The sequence below is a fragment of the Papilio xuthus genome, unplaced genomic scaffold, assembly GCF_000836235.2.
Source record: "Papilio xuthus unplaced genomic scaffold, Pxut_1.1 DF828780.1, whole genome shotgun sequence".
NCBI classification, from domain to species: Eukaryota; Metazoa; Arthropoda; class Insecta; order Lepidoptera; family Papilionidae; genus Papilio; species Papilio xuthus.
The window spans coordinates 3,999,747-4,023,110 of NW_013529869.1; the positions used below are offsets into that span (position 1 = coordinate 3,999,747).

Here is a 23,364-nt window from a genome sequence, read left to right on the forward strand (position 1 = left end):
ACCAAATTTTTGTTATTTATAGGACATTGTACAAATTAATGGAATTAAATTAATTATTTATGTGAATAAAAAAAAACAAAAAATATTAAAAAAATATTATTTAAACGATAAACTGATTGATTTTGTTTTGATTTAATTTTACCTATACTTCTAGAAACAACACGATGGCTTAAGCTTTCAGTTTTTTTATCGGATATAAGTTGCCAACATCTGTCGTACATCTAAATCGGGAATATGAAAAAAAATCTTTAGCCAAATAGGGAAATGTAAAAGAATACACACAAAATATACAAATGACACAATAAAACATTTCGCATATGGGAAATGTCTCTTTAAATGTTGGTCACCTCAATTTTAATACATTAAGACGCTACAAGTTAAGAATGTTCTGATGACGAGTAAAAGTAATTATTAGTTAAAAAAATGGGTGAATGTCCACTATAAGTAACGACATACACAAGAATAGTAGATAGATTTTCTGATACTCATGTATTTCTCCAAGGCAACGTTAAAATTTCTACCTTATTGATACGATTTTCGAAAATCGCCAATTACGTTAAAAAACTAATACAATTTTTTTTTAATAATTTAATTGTCATTTAAATTGCGTGTACATTAATTTAGAATTATGTACAGATACATAAAGGAATTTCAAGAGATGTATTTTATCTTTAATTTTGGTTGTATACATTTACGAGCTTTGTTTTTATCACATATTGTAAAAGCATCTTGTTATTAAAGGTTCATTGCCCAGTTCCGCTTACATATATTATTACATCTTCATTTTATAAACAACTTTAAGTTTTTTAAATGAACTGTAAATTCGACAAAATTTAACAAATATAGTACGGATCCCATTTAACTTTTTATTCTTTTTTTTGTTTTGTCCAACTTTCCAAGCCAATATGTTGACATCCTAGTTGTAGTTGTGTTTACTTAACTTAGCTTACTTTTGTTTTTTTTGCGGTGGTTCAAGCCCTAAGTAATAGACATAGCACTTTATTATATTTCTAATTTTATGTCACTAATATAACCTACATCTGGTAGACATTAGTTGATCACTGAGCGACATAATATTCTACAAATATTAAAACTAATTGCTTTTCACTACCAATTTCCTAGCTGTTTCGCAAAAAAAACTCAATCAAACAACTTTGAGTACACACCATGAGGTAGGCAAAAGTAACAAAAACAATATTAAATACGTCACTAATAACATTTTGATCCTAAACCGAAGCCGTTAATACTGCTAAAACTATTATACTTATGCCTTTAACCGTGAGTTTCTGACACCTCCCTGTATAACACGTATCGTCATTCTTGTTATTCATCATCAGCTCACTATACTTCCCTACCAAGGAGCTAGGAGCCTACCCTAAGTTACGGGTGATTACGCCATAGTCAACCACGCTGGCCAAGTGCGGGTTGACTTCACACATATCTTTGAATTTCTTCCCAGATGTGTGCAGGTTGCATCACGATGGTTTCCTTCACCATAAGAACGGCGGATAAATGTATATATGTAAATCGGAAATCGAAAAACACATCGGTACATAGCGGGATTCGAACCCAGGACCTGTAGATTCCAAGTCAAGTGCTCGACCCCTGAGCCACCGACGCTCATCCCTGTCATTATCTTTCACAAAAACAGAGAAAACAATATATTTCAAACGGAGGTTTTGGTCTTAGAAACTCACGGTAAGTCACTGATCTCTATAAATGGATAGGCTATTGCTTGGAAATGACAGAATGCTGCGTCACAAGCCGCTATCAGCACCAAAATGGTGAAAAATAGGCACAAAATACTATGTCTTATAGCCAGTCCATTTATAGGTCAGTGCTTTAGGTCTATAGGTGATTTAAACATATTAATGCTAATTTCTATGTGCAAACGTTCGCTACTTACAACTAAACTCAATGAGAGCATTTATATTATATCCCCAATAGTTACAAGCCTTTATTAATGGGGGAGCTTCAGGCAAATGCGGCCTTAATCTTCAAAATGCCAATTAATTCATATTTTCCTTAGAAGAATCTTAAACTAAGAAATGAAACGCGCATTTAAATGTCGAACTCTTAACATTTACATACTAATATTATCTTCAACTTTTTCAATATGATAAAAAAAAATCATTTACAATGGTTCATATTTGAAATTAGTTTATTGAAAGTTGAAAATGTTTGATAATTTCATCCACACTCAGAGTTAAATCAGTCACTAAGAGTCAGTTTTTACATAGTTTTTTACTAGACTGCTCAAGTAAAACAATTTTGAATGTGACAGTTTAACATCTAAGTTACGATTTTCTGCTTTAATTTAAGTCAATTTAATTCATACGATTATTATATAAATCGTCAATAATTATACGCGTGAACGCATTATATCACAGCCAAAATGGCCGACATTTGCCCAACGAACGCGCCCCTTCTTAAATATTAACTTATAATTACAATACCAAATCTCACAAGACTTTGTTAATTGAATGCGATTTTAATATTCATCTATTTATACAATTAACTGTCGCCCGCGACTCCGTTCGTGCAGAATTAAAAAAAAAGTAAGTATCCTATGTGTGCTTCCAGGCTATGTTCTACATATATACCAAATTTCTGCGAGATCCATACAGCCTTTCGCATTTATAATACTAGTAAGATTAAGATTGCAAACTAGCTATTTCCAGCATGTACAGTTATGTTTTATTTAATAGATGAATCAAGATAATAAAATGTTTAAATTGTTATTAAATGATAATAAGAGTCAAAAAAAGGTAAATAAATGATAGCTATATGATACAGTCAAACTTAAATAAGCGAGGAACCTCTATGAGCAAAAGTCATACGGGAGACTCGAGTTTTTCTCGCTTATAGAGGTTTCTCGATTATCCAACGGGGCTATTAAAAATGCTTTCGCTTAGAAGCGACTCCATAACGAATTACAAAAATGACGCGCGACAATTACTTGATTTATGGAAAGTTATTATCGCTATACATTTTTAAAGTTAGGTATAGAATCACTTCGGAGGGAATGCATTTTGTCTAGCCCCGCAGGTTTTATACATTTACAAGTTAGGTATGTATTTAAAATATAAAACCGCATTCAATTAACGTCACCATAACTATTTCAATATAAATAACATTGGTGTGACATTCAACAGTAAAACAATGCTACAACTAGACTAGTTACCTTCGCATATGCTTTTGCATCGGATACATCAGTTATTTATATTTACAATAATTGTTTTTATTCCTCATAACAATAAAGTAGTCGGTGTCGACACCAACTACTTTAGGACTCTAAACTAGTCGGTGTCGGCACCAACTACTTTAGGACTCTAAACTAGTCGGTGTCGGCACCAACTACTTTAGGACTCTAAACCTGTCAGTGTCGGCACCAACTACTTTAGGACTCTAAACTAGTCGGTGTCAGCACTAACTGCATTAGGGCTCGTTATTTTTAACACTTTCTTAAATTTTTAGGACTTTTTAGTGTCAAAAGAACAAAAAATACAATTTGCTAGGATGTAAATTGGTAACAAAACACATTGAGATTTGAAGTGCATGTTATTTGAAATTTTAAGCAACGGATGATCTTATACAGAAATTTATTTCAACAGTTCTCTCATGACTGTAAAAAAAGTTGGTTTAGTATTATTTAATATGTCAATACTTCACAATAATTTCAGAGCAGTAAAATTATCTTAAGATCTTCTTGTACAATATAAATGCAATTAGGAACTAAAATGTGAAGATATATTGACATTTTACGACTAAATTATACATTTGAAAATTTAAGATACGCGTCCATTCGCCCGCGCCGGACGCACCGCACGCACGGCCCTAAAGATTTTAGTGCGGCGCAGGCCAATGTACGCGTACCTTTAATCTCTTTCAATTTGCTGACGAATTAAACAGGATTTTTTAATCAAGAGTTTCCCATAAAGCCTATACAGAAAAATGACAATATGTTTATGTACAGATTTTTCGTCAATGGAAACCCACGGTTAGGTTTAAAATTTTTGAATCGAAACATAGTATTCAGTTCACCAAATGATTTAACATTACTATTTTGTATAATTTGCACAGAACACTTGAGCCATGATAGACACAGCGTAAAATCTTATCACTATCACATTATTTCACAACTTCACTATTAACTGTGTATCCGTTGCAGAAACGCGTTCGCAAAAAGCGACTTAATCACTAAGCGATAGAGTTTAAAATTCACTGCGACCCGACCGGCAGAGGTCCACAACTAAGCTTCAGCACCAGCAAAGTTCCGGAACCTGCAGTTCCATGCTAGCACAACTCCGGAGAGTCAGCTCGAGGCGGAGTTGCGGTTTACAGCGTCTGTGGCGTGTGCTTCGACGGCTGGCGCTTCAGCCGCCTGCTGACGGGTCACTGTCGGTTGTTCTTGTCGATGTTGTGGAAGGCCCAGTTGAAGGACGTCTTCCACGAATTCTTCACCGCCTCGATGAACTTCAGTCGGAAGTGCTCCAGCGCTTTCTCTTCCGATAAATCCATTACCTAATTACATGAATTAATAGTTCATTAAACATGACATAGAAAATGAAATTATTTTTTTTCTTTCATAGTATAGTAATATTATTCATAGATTAATTATAAAAAAATAAAAGAACTGTATATAATGTAGCAAATATAATATAACATAGCACATACCAATGTTTCTCTGAGATACTGCAAGTCTTTCTCTGAGCGCAGTTCCGGCAGACCCGTGGAGATCATCATGGAGAACAGGGACAGGATCAAGTGACCATGCTTCCTCAATATTTTAAATGCCTAAGGAGAAAAAAATAAACATCCGAATGATTGTCACCCTACTAACTATATAATTATTTTTTATTATATGCATTGTATTAAACATATTAGCATCTTTTTTATGCACTTAGAAAAGAAACATGACAACATGTTCCAGTACGAATGTCACGGCAGTAGTCATCATCATCAGCTCACTATACGTCCCCACCGAGGGGCACAGAGCCTATCCTAAGTTAAGGGTGATTAGGCCATAGTCAACCACGCTGGCCAAGTGCGGGGTGGTTACGGCAGTAGTATTTGACGGTAAATTTTATTATGGACTACAAATTAGTATTGATGGAAAAAATTGCATATATAGTCGACATGGCTAAGTGACAGTTCAAGGGACCGAGATATTTGCTTATAGAGATTTCTCGCTTACCCGAGTTTCTCACAGATAGAGGTTTCTTGCTCATCCAGGTTCGACTGTATATTTTTATGTAATGGCATTCACAAACATGTCCAGCCGAGAGTGCATTAAATTAGCAATATTTTTTATATATATTTACCGTTTCGCAATGTTCTTTGAATATCTTAAAGTCCACAGCCTCGTTGCCGCCGGATACACGCTGGCCCTTGTTGATGACGTGTATGAAGTCATGTGTGAGGACGAAGGGCACGCGCTCGCGTTTGAACCCGTACTTCTGCTTAAAGTGGCCCAGGAAGTGGCCAAAGTCAATGTGGAATAGCTGCAAAGAAAAAAGTAGTTCTAGAAATTTCTCAAGTAGGTGCTTACAGATCATAGATGTAATCTAAACTGTATGTCTAGATTTTTCAATGCAATAATCTAAGTGAACTTTATAATTTGTAAGTAGCCTATGTGATCTTCGAAATTATTTTCTACATCTATGCAAAATTATAGCGAAATATCTTTAGCCCTTCTAAGAAAACATCCATCCATCCATACATACGTCGAAACTTTCGCATATATTATATTATTGAGATGTATTGACCCACCTGTCCACACTTCTTGACCATAATATTATCAGAATGTCTGTCAGCGATGCCCAGCACATACGTGGCGACACAATAACCCGCACAGCTCATTGTGAACTCCTCCACCGCCTTGTTGAACCCGCTCTCACTCGGGTTCTGTTTTCTCAGCCATTCTGCAATCAATCAATCAACACGTAAATATCACTTTCATTAAATAAATATAATATAAAAGGTGTCGTCCGCGACTCCGTCCATCCGATATGTGTTCTTCCAGATTATGTTTTATATCTGTACCAAATTTCATCAAGATCTATTGAGAAGTTCCAGAGATACCTCCTAACAAACATCCATCCATCTAAACTCTCGCATTTATAATGTTAGTAAGAAGTAAAGTGTACTTACGGAATAAATTGGCTTTGTATATTGTAGATGCGGCGTTGAATAGCGCACTCTGCTTCTGTATGTTGGCGACAGTCTCCGCGTCGTCCACCACCTCGATCATGCCCACCGCGTACTCCATTGATATGCAGTTGTATGGGTTCAGTCTGCACATATACATAAAAACATATAAACCATTTGCTCTCGGCCGCGACTCCGACCGCACGGAAGTAAAAAAAAAGCTTCATTACTACATAAAATATTCTTCCAGAATATGTCAGTACATAACAAGTTTTTATGCAACCTTCAGGTCTACAATTGAGATTATTCCTTAATATTATACCTAAAGTCATATCCCGCGTTCTTCCACAGCCTGTCCATGATGCGCAACATCTGCAGCGTGAACATATCCTGGCGCAGGTCGTCTCCTATCTTCAAGATTATACGAATGTCCGCGCCCGTCGGATCTACGTTCTCAAACTCCAGCATCAGCGGCCGCATCTTACTGTCCATTACTCGACATCGTTCCGGTCTGGAACATAAAACAGTTTGTTTAAATGAAATCCTTAAAATAACTTGGGTATTTTATGGAATATATAAACCAAACTCATTAAACTTAAAGAGGCCTTAATTTGAGACATTACCGACAGACTACGTGAATGGTATTCATCAAACATCACAACCATCAAGAACACTTTTGATATGATTCGCGAAGTCTTTACTATCGCTTGGTAAGTACTGAAGGCAGAAATTAAATTATTTGGTTTCAAATGTATGTTACATACATAGATTTGTGTCATAAAGAGGTTGAAAAAGTCGGCTTTTATTAAATAATGATAGAAATGAACTGACTTGATCTTCTTGCAGATGAGGCTGGGCGTGAGGGGAGAGACGAAGTCGCAGAGCGTCTCAATGCAGTGCTGCTCCTGCAAGTGTTGGTGCAGCGCCGCGCGCGCCTTTGATATCTCTTTCTTCTTACGCACACATTGACTTGCCCCTAGAAATATAAAAAATAGTATTACTGAAACATTCACATAAGACATGTGATAGATTTTCATATGAATAAGATATTTATAATTGGCAGTGTGGCATCAGGGCAATATTTCGACTTACGCGACGCCTAACATTAGCCAATCTCTTTACGTTACCTTATATTTGCTAAAACAAAGGTTACTGAATTTCCCATGAATGGAGTCACGGGCTATAGCTAGTTTAAATATAGATGAAGTACATACATTTGAGTTTGTCTAGGCAGGTGATCTGTCGCATGAGAGTGTTGATGTGGTCCTGGCAGCCGCGGCAGTACGCCTCCAGCATCAGCCCGAAACGCACCGACACCGCCGCAACGTGCATCTCAGAACTACGACACATATTTAAACAACAAATATTTATTATATTAAAAACATGGTAAAAAATTTACTGTACATTTAATATTAAAAAATAGCTTTTTATCCCCTAAATAAAAAGTATCCTTAATCCAGAGGGATCTGTTGAATTTATATTAATTTTGATAAATCTTGAGAAAAAATCCTTTACTAACCGTAAATGCCAGAATAAGAAGTGTCCAATGGTCATGTTATTGTAGGCGCGTTGCAACAGGAACACGGACAGGTCGCACATCAGGTACGACTCGTGCTTCAGCGCCTGCACCAGCTGCAGCAAATACAATAATAGGTTCTCGTCCCTGCAATACAGAACAAAATCTTGTATGAGTATCATGACGTCACTTAAGTTAACCCTCTGAATGATGTTGGTATCCTTTGGCAAAACTTTAAATCTGCAATATAATTAAAATAAAATATAAATAAAAATTAAATACTATTCAAAGTCATAAAAGATTAAAAAAAAAATTAGTTAACAAAAATTTAATTAAAGTATTTTGTATTCAAATAATCTTATAACAATGTTCTTCCAAATTTAAACCTTTTATTATACATTTCATATTTTAACACTACTGCAAAAAAGCAAATTTTAAATTATTTACCAAATACCATATCAACTCCATCTATCGGTGCGCCCTGTAAATCAAGCTTACCATAGTTCACCGTTGCGGGTCTCTCATCGAGACTCCAGTAAAGCAACGCACCTGATCTCTGCCAGGCACTTAACAGCGAAGCTCCTGACTGCTGCATCAGCGTACGCATAGTCCAGCAGTTCCAGCGCCGACTCCACCCGCAGCATGGGCCAGCCGGCGACCATCCGCGCCACGCTCGCAGCCTCAGCGCGCTCACCCCATTCCACACATGACAGCAACTTTGGTAGTAATTCCGGCGCTTCCACGCGGAAATATTCCCTGTTAAATTGTTACAATAGAAAATAATAAAGGTACCTATGATAAGTTTAGTTTTACCTAATCGACCAGTCTCCACAATTAACGTTTACTGCTTTAGTATTATCGAGAAAAAAAAATATTTCGTAAAAATAACGCATCTGCGTTGTTCATAATGAAAAATCAATTTTTTAAAAATTCTTGTCTGTCTGTCTGTATGCCTGTCGGCAAATCGGGGGTAAGTTAAATATACTTTTTATTATTTATAAAAAAATCAATATATACCTGGAAGCCCAAATGTCTTTCTTCTCTTGCTCGTGCATTTCGTACATGGGGTCCTTTTCCGCAGTAACCCGCAACTGCTCGAAGTCGCGGCTGAGGCGAGCGATGACGTCAGGCGAGCCCAGCTCAATGTCGTCAGCGTAGGCTTTCACTGTCTCGTGCTTAGGGAACAGTATCGGGTACTGACAGTCGAAACTGAAACAGAACAGAAATTAATGAAATACAAAGTTGATCCAATGTCACTTCGCTTTATTTTCGATATCTTTTCTTTACAATTTATGATAAAATAAAAATATAATTAAATGGTATGTTGCATTAATAATGTAAGCATAGACCATTCTTCATGTTTTAATCTGTACTGAATAAAATGTACTATAGTTTCAAACATATCATTATATTCCACTAGTTTTTCCTTTTTTAAATCGTCACATATGGGTCGAGGCAAAGTCACCTACTGTGTTATGGCAAACTTTTGGCATTTTTTTTATTTTAAATAAAAAAAAAGATTTACATAGATTACATAGGATTTTCTCGCAGTTTCACGTAGTTAATATGATAAGTGGTATAGTAGCAGTAGTGTGACACTCACTTAGAGAAGCAGACCTGCAGCGCTGCGCAGGAGTCAGTGCTGGGGTTGGAGACGACGGTGCCGAGGGGATGCAGCAGCCAGTCGTCGCCCTGCGTCTCGTCCGCCACGTGCGTCCACATGTACAGCGTCAGCCCGCCCGTGCGCAGCTGCTCCTTGTAGTCGAATATCATAGTGTTCGCCCACGCCAACTTGTTTATAGAATCCTACACACAAAAATACACCAAATTCTATTTACATATTATTTTGTGTGTTCTACATCTATAACAAATTTCATGCAGCTCTCCAGAATAGCCTTCTAACAAACTTCCATCCATACATCCAAACATTTCTATTTATAATATTAGTAAGATTAGCAAGATTTACGGCAATCTCCACACAAACAGTACTACAAAAGCATTTCCACATACCTTGGAGTCTTTCCCCCGTCTCTTTCCCTTGGTCTTAGTGATTTCATAGATAACAAAGCAGAGGCGGGCCATCCGCGGCATGTTGTACACTTTGATAGGAAAGGTGAGCTCCTTGTCCCACTGCGCCACGCCATCCTTCGACGCTGTTTTTACTTCAGTCTTCTGAGCCTCGCATAGAGCTTTGCCTCCGTGAAATATACCAGCTTGGCAAACAACCTGACAAAAAAATTGTATGATATTATCAAAAGTACATTTGACAACTTGAAGTTTTACTTTTAATAAATATACAGGATATCATAAAATCCACTTGTCCTTGTTATCCATAGGTGATCAAAAAAAGGTAAGGGAAAAAGGATTAAAATTAGGCCTTCGGAACACACATAAGACAGGACACGGGATTACTTTCACTGAGGCATGTCTTCTGTGTGGTGGTGGTATTGCACCCATTTGTGCAACAGAAATTATTGTTTCCGCGGTTAATACTACTGTACTTTACTACTCTTTCTCTCAACAAGTTTTTGTATATGACATTGGAAATCTGTAGAAAATTTGATGCAGCAAGCTTACCTCTACGGGTCTGTCCACGTTAAGGCCGCTTACACTCTCCACCTTACACGTGTAGTTCTTGTAAATATTCCACGAAGACTCGTGGTGGTTTTTCTTCTTGCGTATCGTGTTAGAGTAATCTGGGGGAGCCTGCCGCCTTTCTATTGGTGTATCACAGCCCACTGAAAACAAATTTAAATAATTATTTTCTTATCGAACATGGGTTAACGTTAAAAATTCGCAGAGTTCTTGTTCCAGTATTACCATAATATTAATATCTTACTATTATTATAAATGCGAATGTTTAGATGGATGGATGGATGTTTGAGGGTATCTCCGGAACGGCTCTACGGATTTTGATGAAATTTGGCACACATATAGAACATAGTCTTGAACTACACATAGGCTACTTATTAAGTTTTTTTTAAAATCTCGCGCGGCCGGAGTCACGGACGACAACTAGTGATAAGTGAGTCGTTTTCATAGCCCGCGTTGCCGATAACTGTATTAAGTTGCTTGTCGTTCGTTTATTGTTGATTTGTTGTGAAAAAAGAACACTAATTAACAAACTTAAATGTTTAAATAATTACGTAATACTTACATGTCAATTTGTCCATACTGACGGTCATGACTTGAGGTACACCGTCTTTTGCTAACATCTCTTGTATATAAAGGAACTGTATGAGGGGCTCCTTGCCGAACAGGTATTCCTCCCTCCCGCACACCTTGAGCACGTAACTCCGGGGGTCCTCACCCCGCATGTTGAGAGAGTTCACCTTCTTCTTCAGTATCGTGTCGATGTGCTGCTGCGGAGTTCGCGATACTGGCACGTTGGTCGTGAATGAGAACTGTCAAAAAAAAAAGTCGCAGGCATTAGCTAGTAAACTAAGGATTGTATTCTACAACCCTATATTCAACCTCTTTATAAATTAAAAAAAAATTACAGTGACATTTTCAACTGACACAAAGTTGTCAACCCTCACTTCTGACACATTATAAACCGTATTATTTTAGTATTTATAATCGTATTTCAAATAAAAATGTTGAAATCACACTTCGACATCAGTCAGAGAGGCGAAGCTGAGGAAGAAGTTGTAGAAGAAGAAGAAGAAGAGGCGGCGAGGAGTGATTCAAGTGTGGTGGAGGAAGCCAAGAAAGTAACAGTTTTAAAAACGAAACCAACAAGCGCTGAGAGAAAACTCAACAGGTCTGAAGTGAGTGTCCGTCAAAGCGTGCTCGGAAAGACCGCGGATGGTGATGGGTAAGGACAAATTTTTGAATCTTAATACAATTTCTAAAGTTTGATTGGAAAATGATATATACTTTTTATTTCTAGTTACGCTTTCCTAAAAGCAACGTGTACGGGCATGAGATTAACCGACATAAGTGCTATCACTTCATTTAAGCATTTACAATTTATTGACGTGTCAGACAACTTCCTAACTACCGAAGCTCTGCAAGTGGTTACGAAAATACCATTCCTGGTACTAATACACGCCGATAAAAACAATCTAGAATCAGCCTATTTGAAGAAATCTAAATATTTACAAGTTATAATAATGAACAACAATACCATATCATCAGTTTACGATGTTTATCATCCAGAATTAAGTACATTAGAAGTGGGTTACAATGAAATTGAAAAAATCGACTTTAGAGACCGAATGCCTACACTGAGATGTCTTGACTTTCGTTATAATCGAATTTCAGATATATCAAATTTAAATTTTCCCAACTTGGACAGTTTATATTTAGCTGGGAACAAGATAACGAGTCTTGTAGGTATTGAGAGTCTGGTCAATTTACGTATTCTTCACGTTCGTAATAATCCGATCAAGTTATTAAATGGTTTTATTCCTGACCAAACAAAACTGCAGTACATCAATTTAAGAAACTGTAAGGTGACAACAATGACACAAGTCAAGAAGTTACAGGTGAGAATAAATATACTAAACTCTTTAATTACATTAAAAAACATAATTATTTAAAAGTAGAACATTTTATATATTTTTTTTACTAAAACTATGTCATGTTAGCTGGCCTTAAATTTCTACACTAACTATACTTCGCGTAAAAAAAAACTTTCCATTTAAATTACTGTTAGTTATACATAAAAGCGTTGATATTCCTTTAGTGTTTAATTTAGATTGCATATTCCTTTAGTGTTTGCCCGCACTAGAAATAATAGTACTGAAGGGGTGTCCATTCATGGGAGGTACTGGTGAAGAGGGCACCGAAGTGGAAGAGGATGATAGTGAACTAAGAATAGAGGTTTTAGCAGCATTACCTCGATTGAAGAGGCTTAATAAAGGCATATTTACACCAGAGGAGAGGTAAGATGTTAAACCTTTAACATTATTTACAATCAATCATTACTGTATAATATATAAGTAATTGATAGAATATTGAGAGTCGATTAGATAATTCTTACAATCGCTATAAATATTTCTTTGTATTGTCTTACAAAATAAACAAAACATGAAACATGAAATTGCCATAATTATGTTTTTATCTCAAATTAAAAACAACTGTCAAATATTTAATTGAAGATTTTTAAACACATGTATTTATACACATTGAGTTTTTAGGTCTGAAGCTAAAACTCTTATGACTCAAATACTCGAGGAAGGTGAAAATGCGACTGAAGAAGGAAGCGAGGAAGCTCTTGAAGAAGATTTAAATGACATGTAAAATAATGCATTCAGTGCTACCAACTTATTAGCACTTTGAAATGTAAAAATCGTAATGACACATGTTAAGACATAAATAAATAAAGAATACAACAGACAGATGTTTTATTTATTTTTATGTTGGCAATATATTTGAACACTAACTTCCATGGCACTATAAAGAAATCCGTTACACTATATTTACACTACACCCTTTGAAGTTATCTGATTAGTTTGTCTCTTTATTCAAATCACATTTGTAAAAACAATGGCTACATAGACAATGATTTGACAAAATCATTAATGATATCCAAGTTTTTCTTTATATGTAAAAAAAACATAAATAACAAAAGTCATTTCATTTTTAAAATTAAAAAAGAATCACTGCTGAAACTTGGAGTTATGTTAGAGAATCACCCAATGTAAATTTAACTTTTAATTATATCCACTTACCTCGGTATTAGCAACTTTGGTGACAAGAATAAAACAATTGTTGTTCAAATGGCTTGTAAGAGTAGTGGGCACAGCGGGGCTATCTGCTAGTCTCGGTGGACATCTATACCGTAGTCTTTCTAGCCTTGTGCTCTGTGCCCTTTTGATCATACTCTCTTCTGCCAGGTACCGCATTCGCATCCGAAAGTCATTCACTTCTGAACTTTTTAGATTGTCAAATTCATTTAAACCTAAATAGTATTAAATATTTTTTTTAAATAAGACATACTTTCATTAAAATATCCCATAAAAGTGAGAACTAAACAAGTCCTCATTTGCCTAAAGTTGTACACAAATCTTATTTTATCTATATCTTTATTCTATATGTCCCCTAATTATATGTAGAATGAATCACAGATTTTTTGGTTGAAAATATGATAATTTAACCTATTTTACCTCTATCCCAACTTACTTTGTTTAGCCGCTAAAAGGCTTTAAAGGTTGCAAATTATTTTACATTTATACAAACATCTCAAAAAGTCTTACATAGATTTTATTCATATTAAATACAGGGTTTTTTTCACAAATTACACCTTTTTGTAAAACAATCCTTTGTCATAAACCTACAGAGGGCTCACAAACAAAAATGAATCATTTCTTTGCGACCACCTAATATTTTTGACCAAGGAATCTGTGGTATTCCATTGTACACATCATTCTCCGACACCATGTATATTAAAGTTATTTTTTCCTTCATATGCACATAAACAATTTACAATTGATATTACCAAATATCACCAATAACCTAATGCAACAAAAACAGATACACAACAAAAATACTGATTCATGGGGGTTTTTTCCAAGCTTTTTTCCTGTTTACAGTATTTTTTTAATCATACGAAAAACATTAGTTGTAATGATAAAATATAAAATGACTCACCCTTTCCTATCAAATTACTTATGTGTGTGTTCAACAAATGCTCTCCAGGCCTTTCAATGGACCTTTCTATTATAAGTAGTACTCCGCAAGATGGTTTTATGTCTCTGAGTCGTTTATTCTCATCATCCACTTCCTCAGTAACTGCTAGAGAGTTGATGAACTGGAAAACATATCCTGTCATCTCATGGAGCATGCCAAATAGTGGATATTTCCCAGCTTGATCCCATAATTCCTGAAATATTAAACATGTTATGTAGAAATACTTGCAATGAAAAGAGTTACATCTGATTTCTGCTACTTATATATCTCCATTAAATATGTTCATCATGCATAATGTCCCCTATTAAATACCAATAACTATAACTAGCTGCCAAATGATGAGGGCAGGGGAATAGTTACATATACTCTTCCTTTACCAGTATAAGAAATGTTTTTGTTGTTTTGAAGATGTAACAATATTTTGAAGGAAACCTTTATGTAAGAAGGTAATAACGAATAATTTTGACTGCAAATGTTAGGAATATTCTGTTGTGTAGGGATCAAAGGTGTTCACTCGTCATATCATAACATTACACTTTTTTCATAGTAAATAATAAATTTTGTGATCAGTAACAAACATAAAATATTGTGTCGCATGCCATCAATGGTATGTGTGTCATTGCTTCACTATCCTCTGCATAATGATTGTGAGTAAATGGTATTTTTCTTTATATAATTTTTTTCTTTAAATTCTAAGCCTTATCAATATTTATATCCTTATCTTTCTAATAGTTATAATGAGAAGAGATGGGTCCCAAAATTAGTATTTATTGTTAGATTGGCCAAAGTACAGTTAACTTCTATAATCACTAAACTGGACTATTTTAGATCAATTTCCTTATAAATTGTTTTACTAATTTCCTTGCCTGTTTTAATACAATTATATAAAATACAATAAAGGTAAAAGGGTAATGTATAATATTTTAATAACTTCTGAAACTAGTATATATAAAAATAACAGTAAAATTACATCCCACTTATTAATAAACATATGCTAAAAAATGATAATGATCCTTTGTAATCTATATAAGCAGCAAAATGTAAACAATGTGATGACTTTCTAAAAATCAAACTAACTTATCTATGCATGTTACACAATAGTAACCTACTTCTGTAGTGCAAAGGAAATTTTATGTTGGTTCAAAGTCATGACTCACGCTCGCTTAGGATGTTATTGTGAGCTGTCTGCACTAACCTCCTTCACATCCTGCAGTGTTGCATCCCAGCTCACTGTAAGCGGCATATACACGGAGTTGGGCATCAGGCATATCAGGTCAACGTGGTCGGACGTCGAGGACGTCCAGTAGTCCCACGTATTTGGGCAGCTCGGTGCGGGTACCATTGTTTTGATTGATCTCTTACTCGACCACTCAAATTATCCCCACAACATTTTTACACCTTTCACTGAAAACTTGCTAGTTAGCGACCGAGTCGCTGTTGATCACTGAAAATATTATGCACTAAGTTACTTAACTATATCGAAACCACAATGTTGAATCATAGCATTTCCTGGTATTTTGATTGGGGGGCAAATCGCCATTCGAAAAGAAACTGTCAATGAAATTGCACAAACAACATTGGAACCCAATTCTTTAACACAATTTATAAATGCGAATACCTGTATAGACAATTTACATAATTAATGTTGCATCAACAAATTACAAATCATAAAAATACTTTTCTGAGAAATTGTAAATAAATGATAAAGATTACGTGCAACAATCTACCGTAAGTACTAAGACTGAAAAAATAAAGTAATTGGCTATGGTAAAATATTTTTTTATTTGTTGTGATGTCAACATTCTCCTTTCGACTCTATTTAATTTATTTGATTCGAATAAATTAGCATTCAAATGCTGTGAGATCAAGTTCATTATTATCTTCATTTGATATAAAAGGTTATCTTAAGCTTTATAAATACAATACCGACACAAAGTTTAAGTTTAGTCCCCAAATCTCCCTTTTCAGTCTACTTGGCGAAAGACTAGGTCTGTATTTCGAAACGAAACTCAGTAAAACTAAGTCCTGGATGTAGTTAAGACTAACTTTTCTTAACATTTTTGTTTGTTAAAAAAGAGTACGATTGGGTGTGAAGATTAAGTCCCAACCTACTCTTTGGGATCTTCTGAATCTCTATGCAAATCCTCTATATGCTCTATAGTATAAATCCTAACCTTAAATCATCTTCAATCCAATCCATAAAATAAAAACTTGCCAGATTAAGTTTTTGGGTTGTGTGGTCTCGTGATACAAATGCTATCAAGGTTAATTGAAATGGTACAATTTTCGTGACCTTTTTACTAAAAGTATGATGTTCGAGCATTCTATTAAAGTACCAAGGCACTATAAAATTGCTGCGAATATTTTAAAAAAGGTTTCCACAGAAGGCGGCAGCGTTAAAACTTTATTGTACGATAATAAACTTCGTCATTTCGTGAGTATATTCTTAGATATTTAATATAGATATTTACTAAACAGTTCGGTAATTTAATGCCGCTTTCAATGTTGTATTTTCAGAGAACTAATGTGCTATTTGCACTTATAACCGAAACTATAAAACATGCTGCACAAATTGACAAAATTTTTGATAGTTGTAGTCTACTTAAAAATGAATCACGATTAGATCCTTGGCTAGCAAAAATTTTAACAGCAGAATTGCTGTTTGGTAAAAAAGCTTTACCTGGGAAAAGTAAACCAGAACAAACAATATTATCATACAAAGAACAATTTGAGAAATATACAGATGACCATGAAGATGATTTGAAGTCTAAAGGTAATTACTTTTATTTATTTTTCAGATCAAAAACAACAATTGAAAATACTCTGAAATGGCTGATAATTCTGAGGGTCCGCTGATACCAGCTCATACTAAGCGAGTGGCTTTAGTACTTGCAAATTTGTTTTTATACAGTGTAGCGATGTTTACACTTCCTTTTATTGCATTTTTTGGTATAAGACACATACTTACTGATGTTTATCCAATGGATACATTTCCGAGGACAGCATGGTCAGTTTTTGGTGCAGTTGTGGTAGTGAATACAATTATTTTTATATTTGCTTACAAAGCATATTATGAAAAAGAATATGATGAGCATGGAAATGAAATTGATCAACATTCCTACCCGACAAATAAACTGCCAACTGCATCAGAATCTGACAAAACTACATTAAATTTGAAAAAAGATTGATTGCAGTATTAAACCAAAGTTATGGTCATTCCAAATATTGTATTATGAATTATTAAACCCAGTGTAATTTATTAAAGTAGAAATAAACAATATTTTAACAAAACACAATTGTTTGAGTTTAATTTTTTTTTATTGTTATTGTTTTAAGGTATAAAGTTGGAAGTATACATTGTCTTTTTCTCCAGTCATCAAAGTATACATACATGATTTATTTTACATACATTTTAAATTTAAAAGTACCAAACGAAATTACATAGTCAAATAACTTTGTCAAACACTAGAGACAACAAATTTAATCATACTTAGTTTAAAGGTGTACACTTTAAGTGGATACCAAAGAGAAGATTCAACGATTCTTGGTAAATATTTGACTTGTCAGATAAGCAGAAGTATATTATCTTAAATTGTTATCTTTATCACTCCTAGGTTTCCCATTCTTAAGATACATTTATAAATTTTATCACAGTTGTTCGCAGACCGAGATATGTACGTGTTAACACGAATCTCTTGACTACATCTGATGCGATACGAGCCTTCCAGGATGAGGAGTATCAATTCATCAGATGCACGGGTGGCTCCTACGATGACTATCTCAAACAAGTACAAGGTCTTACGGAGTATGTCTTCACACAGGACTACCATGTGAAGACTATGTTTGTTTTTTTCCCTGGTACAAAGTTTCATGAACATGAACTGTATTTGGAAAATAAGATTATATTGCAAGATAAGGTATGTAGGTATAAACAAGGAATTCGTACTTAGGGTTTTAATTCTTTTTTTTTATTTTGAGAGATGTTTTAGGCAACAGCTCTGGCAGTCGTCCTTTTGGCTGCACCTCCTGGTAGCGTGGCATTGGATATGTGCGCAGCACCCGGCATGAAAACAACGCAATTAGCTGCGTTTATGAGAAATCAGGTAATAAGGTGATTTGCTATAAAAATCTACTGCATCTATTGTGACTACTGTTAGACATTACATATTTTAGACTACTATTTACTTTTTTGATTGTCTCATTATTTTTGTCTCAGGGAAAGATTTACGCTGTAGAAAGGAACGAGCAACGTTATAAGACGCTGTGCGATTTTGTAGAGAAAACCGGATCAAAGTGCGTAGAAACATTACACAAAGATTCTTTAGAAATTAAACGAGGCGAGTACGATGACGTGGAATATATACTCTTAGACCCTAGTTGTTCTGGTTCAGGTAATTACTAGATTTAATAAAAAAATAATTTGTAAAATTGTTGATAAAAAAAATTATAAATTCTTATTTCGATTTTCAGGGATGGAGTTTTGTGTACACAACTATATCGAAGATACGAGGTTAGCAAAACTTACATCATTGCAAGAAAAGTTTTTAAAACATGCAATGAATTCATTCCCAAAAGCAAAGAGAATAGTTTACAGCACATGTTCATTATATCCAGAAGAGAATGAAAGAGTCATTACAAATGTTGTAAAAACATCAAGAGCTAAATGGAGAGTTCAAGATGTAAAAGAACTGTTAAAAGGTCAATGGAATAATTTCGGTTCCGGAATGTATGGCAGTATTGGCACAAGATGTTTATACGCAAAACCTGAATCAGATTTGACTACTGGATTCTTTTTAGCTGTATTGGATAGAGATCAGAAAGATTTAGAAAAGAAAGAAAGCAATGAAAACAATTCAGTTAAAGAAGTTAGAAAAGAAAAGAAAAATAAAACCAAAAAGAATATTGATAATGACAATAATGCTGAAATTAATGATAAAACAAAGCAATTGGAAGATAATGAAATTGCTGAAGGCAGAAGTGAGGACGAGATAAGGAGCATTAAGAAAAATAAAAAGAAAAAGAAAAAATCCAAACAAGACAATGACTGTTCAGATATTGCAATAGAAGAAAAGGATATAAGCGACGTTATTGAAGTCGTGAAGAAAAAATCTAAAAAGAAGTCTAAGAAAAATTCTAACCTTGAGGATGCAATACAAGTTGATGAAGTAGAAAACTCGGTTAATGATACAAAAGAATCAAGCAATGAAAAACCTAAAAAGAAAAAGAAGAAAAAAGACAAAACCAAAGAAATAAATAACACAGAAAATAACGATACAAGCGAACTGGCTGAAAATATGGATGAAGAAATTCAAAAGAAAAAACGGAAACGTGATTCCGATACCATAATTCATGAGTCAAATAATGATTGTTCAACTCATCATTCAAAAAAGAAGAAAAAGAAAGACAAATATTTAATGGTCGAAAATGACGATAATAATGAACTGGAAGTACAGAAAAAGAAAAAAAAGAAAAAGGTTAATAGTAGTTAAACATTATGAACTTTTGTCTTTACAATTCTTAAAATAAATCAGAAATCGTAATTGTTGGGTGTGTTTTATTGACCTTTTTTTACAGGAAATTGACAAAAAAGTTTACGGCTATTATAATTCTGTACCTTTGTACGATGAAATAATTGTGTTAATGTTTGATAATACCGTTGCCTTTAAAAGGCTAATCTTTCCATTACTTTCTCTATTTAGGTTAGTACAATTGTAAAATTATAATTACTTATTCTAATCGTACTTAGCTTAAGCAAAGTTAATAAATCCGTAACGCTTAAGTGGGGCAAACGTCATAAACGATGCTTACAGTCTAACCACTTTCCCGCAAATGAAATACCTTATTTTTTCCTTACCTCGCTTTATCATTTGATTATGAGTCTTATAACGTCAATATATAATTCACTTTTGATTGATGAAGGACTGTTAAGCTGCACACACGCCAGCTTGTCACGAACTGTGTCGTGCGTCCTTATTTTCAACGCCCACATACAAAATACATATTCATATGAATACCTAATTGAATAATTGTTTCTTTGTTACTTTTTTTTAATAGCTGGTGTTAAATGTTGCTATGTAGGTTGCCATGTGTTTTTCCAGCTGTAATTTACGGTGTGGTTGTAAGTATTTTTGCTGTCCTGAATACATATAAGCATACGCACATTCATTTACATAAGTAAATATTAACTACGACAAAGTAATTGATGCATCTTGGATTTAAATGAAATACATACTGACAATTACATTAATCAAGCTAAAAAATGAAAAAAAAGCTCGAATTTGCATTAAATTATATTTAAAAAAGGCAATTGTAAAGTAGTAAAAGCTTAGTCATAATTATTTAAAGGTTCGATTAAAAGAACTTGAAACAATAATGGTACAACGTTAACTAAGTAGTGCACCAATTTATCGTCACCTAATTTCAACGAAGAAATATTTGATTTTTGAAACATTTATAGGTCAGTGCGTGTTTAAAGTTGGCTACTTATTTTTCTTTTGTCCTTGAGCTAATTGGGAATTGTGTTACGGCTCTCACGATCATTATTTACGTGATTTTTATGTGAACGTTTTGTAACATTATGAGCGATGGTCGTGACGAAATCTATTACTATGGTTTTATATAACATTTCGAGAAAAACATATTTGTCATCACTCTCATATACTTTGGAAAAATAAAGACAACGCTATGTTTTTGTACGTGTTTCAGTAGTCGAAACTTAAAAGTATACGGTTGTATTGAAGTTAGTTTTAGGAATAACTCGATATTTAGTATTGTAACGTATTATTACCGTAATGGCAATTTTCTTGCGTCAAACTAAATCAGTTCTTAGAAATTTCTTTGCTATTTAGTATTTGATTGCTTTAGGTAATATTCGTGAGGTTTTTATTGTGTAATTCTAAGTATTAATGATTACATTAATGTCTCTCTTAAGTAAGTTGTTAAGAGTCATTTTTATTGGAACAAAGGAACCTCACATCTTAGACGGTAAACGTAAGATATCATCATTCATTGTTACTCCCCATTTTTTTAAAGTTTAAACTGACATAATTAACGGAAATTTATGTATATAAATACTAGCTGTATTGACTCTTCCCGTGCAAAAAAAAAAAGTAGCCTATGTGTTCTTCTAGGGTATGTTCTACATCTTTGCAAAATTAAACCTAGATCCATGCAGCTGTTCTGGAGATACCTTCTAAAATACTTCCATTCTCCAAACATTCGCATTTATGATATTAGTAAGAAGTAAGATCTATCTAAATAAATAACTAACTGGTATATATTATGTACTGAAACAGAATAAACGAGTTAGTTGCTAAGCAACGAGAGTTTTCTCTTATAGGCGTGCCTCGAGGGCGGGTCCATTATCTTTTACCCTCACCTACAACCAATGAGCGACAGGAAACGCAATATTATGACAAACGTATCATTCAAGGTCTGTCACTTATGGCTAAAAAAGTGTGGTTACTTTGTCATAAATTTGAATTCTACTCCAATATGAATAGAGCATTAATTTGCTTGAATGTAATCGTGGATGAGTTTCCGTTATTGGCTGTCGTCAATCAATTAAGCACGAATTGTCGTATTGTAGTGTTGTGGTTGGAAAAACAACTGGAATAACTTTTTTACCCGCCCCAAGCGTTATATACCTAATATATTGAATTAATTCACACATTTACATCTTAAATATTAAAAGAATTTCACACAATTACCTAAAATCTAAAATATATTGCATTTTATTGTAATCATAGACCTATATTGAACATTATAAATGTTTTATTTAGTACCGTTTTAGTAATAAAGCGTTTGTTGAAATCTTTCTTAACAATCGTTCTTTACTTAGTGAATATAACACGCACAACTCTCATTTATCTTAAAACGCGCAGAATCATGACGTCACTAATGATTGAAAGCGTGCAGACTTGCTTGCTTGCCCTCTTTAAGTATTTTCAGTAAACTAGGTCTTAATTAATTATTATATATCAACGTAATAAAAATGTAAACTTATAAATAATATGAAATAATAAAAGGAACTTAATTATTTCTGAATACCCTATCATAGTTTCAGCTACGCGCTACGCAAGTACTACGACGATGTAGTCGCGTAGCTCGCACAGTTACTTTTTGAAGTTTATAATACTTTTTATACAATTAAATTTATTAGCCAATATGACTATTGTCCTTAAATAAATTATTGCAGAACAATCCCAAGACGTTTCATCAAAGAATTTCAACAAATTGAATTATTTTATATAAGTTAACAGTGGTAGAGCCCGCTTTAACTAAGATCGCACGAATAGGCCCGGCTCGCCCGTTGAAATACCACGACCACACAGAAAACAGGCGTTAAGTGGAAGCAATTCTGCGTCTCGTCCAATAAGTGTGCGTCCCGGAGACCTAATTTAGTCCTCTTTCCCTTTCCACCCTTTTCTGTTAAGGAAAGGATGGGAAGTGGAAGTGGTCTTTCCGGATAAGAAAATGCATGGAAGGGGAAAATATTTTGTTTCTGTGCATTCTCTCCTCCGTCGATTAAAGGCAGGCAACGCATATGCAATTGCGTATGTCTATGGACAACGGTCACTTCACTATTTCAGCGATTTCAGGTGGCCGCTTGCTCGTTTGCCACCTTATGATAAAAAACGTTAAGGAATACTATACGTATTATGTTTTCTTTATAATATATGGTAAACATAATCATGCTCGGTCACGATTATAACCTCAATCCAAATGAGCTAGTTGGATTTTTAAAATGTTTTACTTATTTTATAACAAAAACCGTAATTAGAGCGGCAACTATAAATCGTAAAATCGCTTCTTACTCAATCAAGACCTTTTCTTCTTCGTAATTACGTGTTCGTTATTTACCTCGTATTCTCATAATAACGCACCTACTTATAATGAAAAAAAACCTTTGTTAAATATTATAATCGATGTTCATTAACAGCAATCAACGGACTTTAACTAGCGGCACCTAAAAACTATAAGCGAATTATATAAACACGCCAGCATACGCCTTCGCTGACCCGAAGACTCCGACTGTACGTTAACGTGGCAATATCACATAC

The 23,364-nt window shown here is 34.3% G+C and overlaps 3 protein-coding genes across 4 annotated transcripts; 2 read left to right on the forward strand and 1 right to left on the reverse strand.

The window, feature by feature from the left end:
• Positions 1 to 3,263: 3,263 nt before the first annotated feature.
• On the reverse strand, positions 3,264 to 16,266 carry Pi3K92E (phosphatidylinositol 3-kinase 92E). Of its 2 annotated transcripts, none has more exons than XM_013326721.1 (19): positions 16,233 to 16,266; positions 15,498 to 15,746; positions 14,264 to 14,495; positions 13,345 to 13,574; positions 10,824 to 11,070; positions 10,244 to 10,404; positions 9,677 to 9,892; positions 9,270 to 9,472; positions 8,684 to 8,875; positions 8,216 to 8,422; positions 7,670 to 7,813; positions 7,365 to 7,489; positions 6,982 to 7,126; positions 6,473 to 6,661; positions 6,154 to 6,296; positions 5,773 to 5,924; positions 5,325 to 5,504; positions 4,678 to 4,797; positions 3,264 to 4,524 (listed from the first exon to the last, which is right to left on the reverse strand). In XM_013326721.1, the coding sequence occupies exons 2-19, from the start codon at positions 15,642 to 15,644 to the stop codon at positions 4,396 to 4,398; spliced, it is 3,162 nt and encodes a 1,053-aa protein (XP_013182175.1). In that variant the 5' UTR covers positions 15,645 to 15,746; positions 16,233 to 16,266; the 3' UTR covers positions 3,264 to 4,395. The 2 variants fall into 2 exon arrangements, with proteins under 2 accessions (XP_013182175.1, XP_013182174.1); XM_013326720.1 differs by lacking the exon at positions 16,233 to 16,266 and adding an exon at positions 15,921 to 16,032.
• Positions 11,081 to 13,326, forward strand: LOC106128372 (leucine-rich repeat-containing protein 23). The gene is made up of 4 exons (XM_013326724.1): positions 11,081 to 11,483; positions 11,559 to 12,156; positions 12,386 to 12,555; positions 12,811 to 13,326. Exons 1-4 carry the CDS (start codon positions 11,263 to 11,265, stop codon positions 12,911 to 12,913), a joined length of 1,092 nt encoding a protein of 363 aa, XP_013182178.1. The 5' UTR covers positions 11,081 to 11,262; the 3' UTR covers positions 12,914 to 13,326.
• A 188-nt stretch (positions 16,267 to 16,454) lies between the features above and the next one.
• Nsun5 (Nop2/Sun-like domain containing protein 5) lies at positions 16,455 to 19,846 on the forward strand. The gene is made up of 6 exons (XM_013326722.1): positions 16,455 to 16,736; positions 16,820 to 17,075; positions 17,957 to 18,219; positions 18,292 to 18,405; positions 18,519 to 18,693; positions 18,773 to 19,846. The coding sequence occupies exons 1-6, from the start codon at positions 16,611 to 16,613 to the stop codon at positions 19,789 to 19,791; spliced, it is 1,953 nt and encodes a 650-aa protein (XP_013182176.1). The 5' UTR covers positions 16,455 to 16,610; the 3' UTR covers positions 19,792 to 19,846.
• The last annotated feature ends 3,518 nt before the right edge of the window (positions 19,847 to 23,364 follow it).

Coding starts and splice junctions, on each gene's coding strand:
- LOC106128372 (XM_013326724.1), top strand. CDS start 11,263: ATGTTGAAATCACACTTCGACATCAGTCAGAGAGGCGAAGCTGAGGAA. Junction 11,484..11,558: donor AAGACCGCGGATGGTGATGG/GTAAGGACAAAT, acceptor TTTTATTTCTAG/TTACGCTTTCCTAAAAGCAA. Junction 12,157..12,385: donor CACAAGTCAAGAAGTTACAG/GTGAGAATAAAT, acceptor ATATTCCTTTAG/TGTTTGCCCGCACTAGAAAT.
- Pi3K92E (XM_013326721.1), bottom strand. CDS start 15,644: ATGGTACCCGCACCGAGCTGCCCAAATACGTGGGACTACTGGACGTCC. Junction 8,423..8,683: donor AAAGACATTTGGGCTTCCAG/GTATATATTGAT, acceptor ACAATTTAACAG/GGAATATTTCCGCGTGGAAG. Junction 5,925..6,153: donor ATACAAAGCCAATTTATTCC/GTAAGTACACTT, acceptor GATTGATTGCAG/AATGGCTGAGAAAACAGAAC.
- Nsun5 (XM_013326722.1), top strand. CDS start 16,611: ATGATGTTCGAGCATTCTATTAAAGTACCAAGGCACTATAAAATTGCT. Junction 16,737..16,819: donor ATAATAAACTTCGTCATTTC/GTGAGTATATTC, acceptor TTGTATTTTCAG/AGAACTAATGTGCTATTTGC. Junction 18,694..18,772: donor CCCTAGTTGTTCTGGTTCAG/GTAATTACTAGA, acceptor TTCGATTTTCAG/GGATGGAGTTTTGTGTACAC.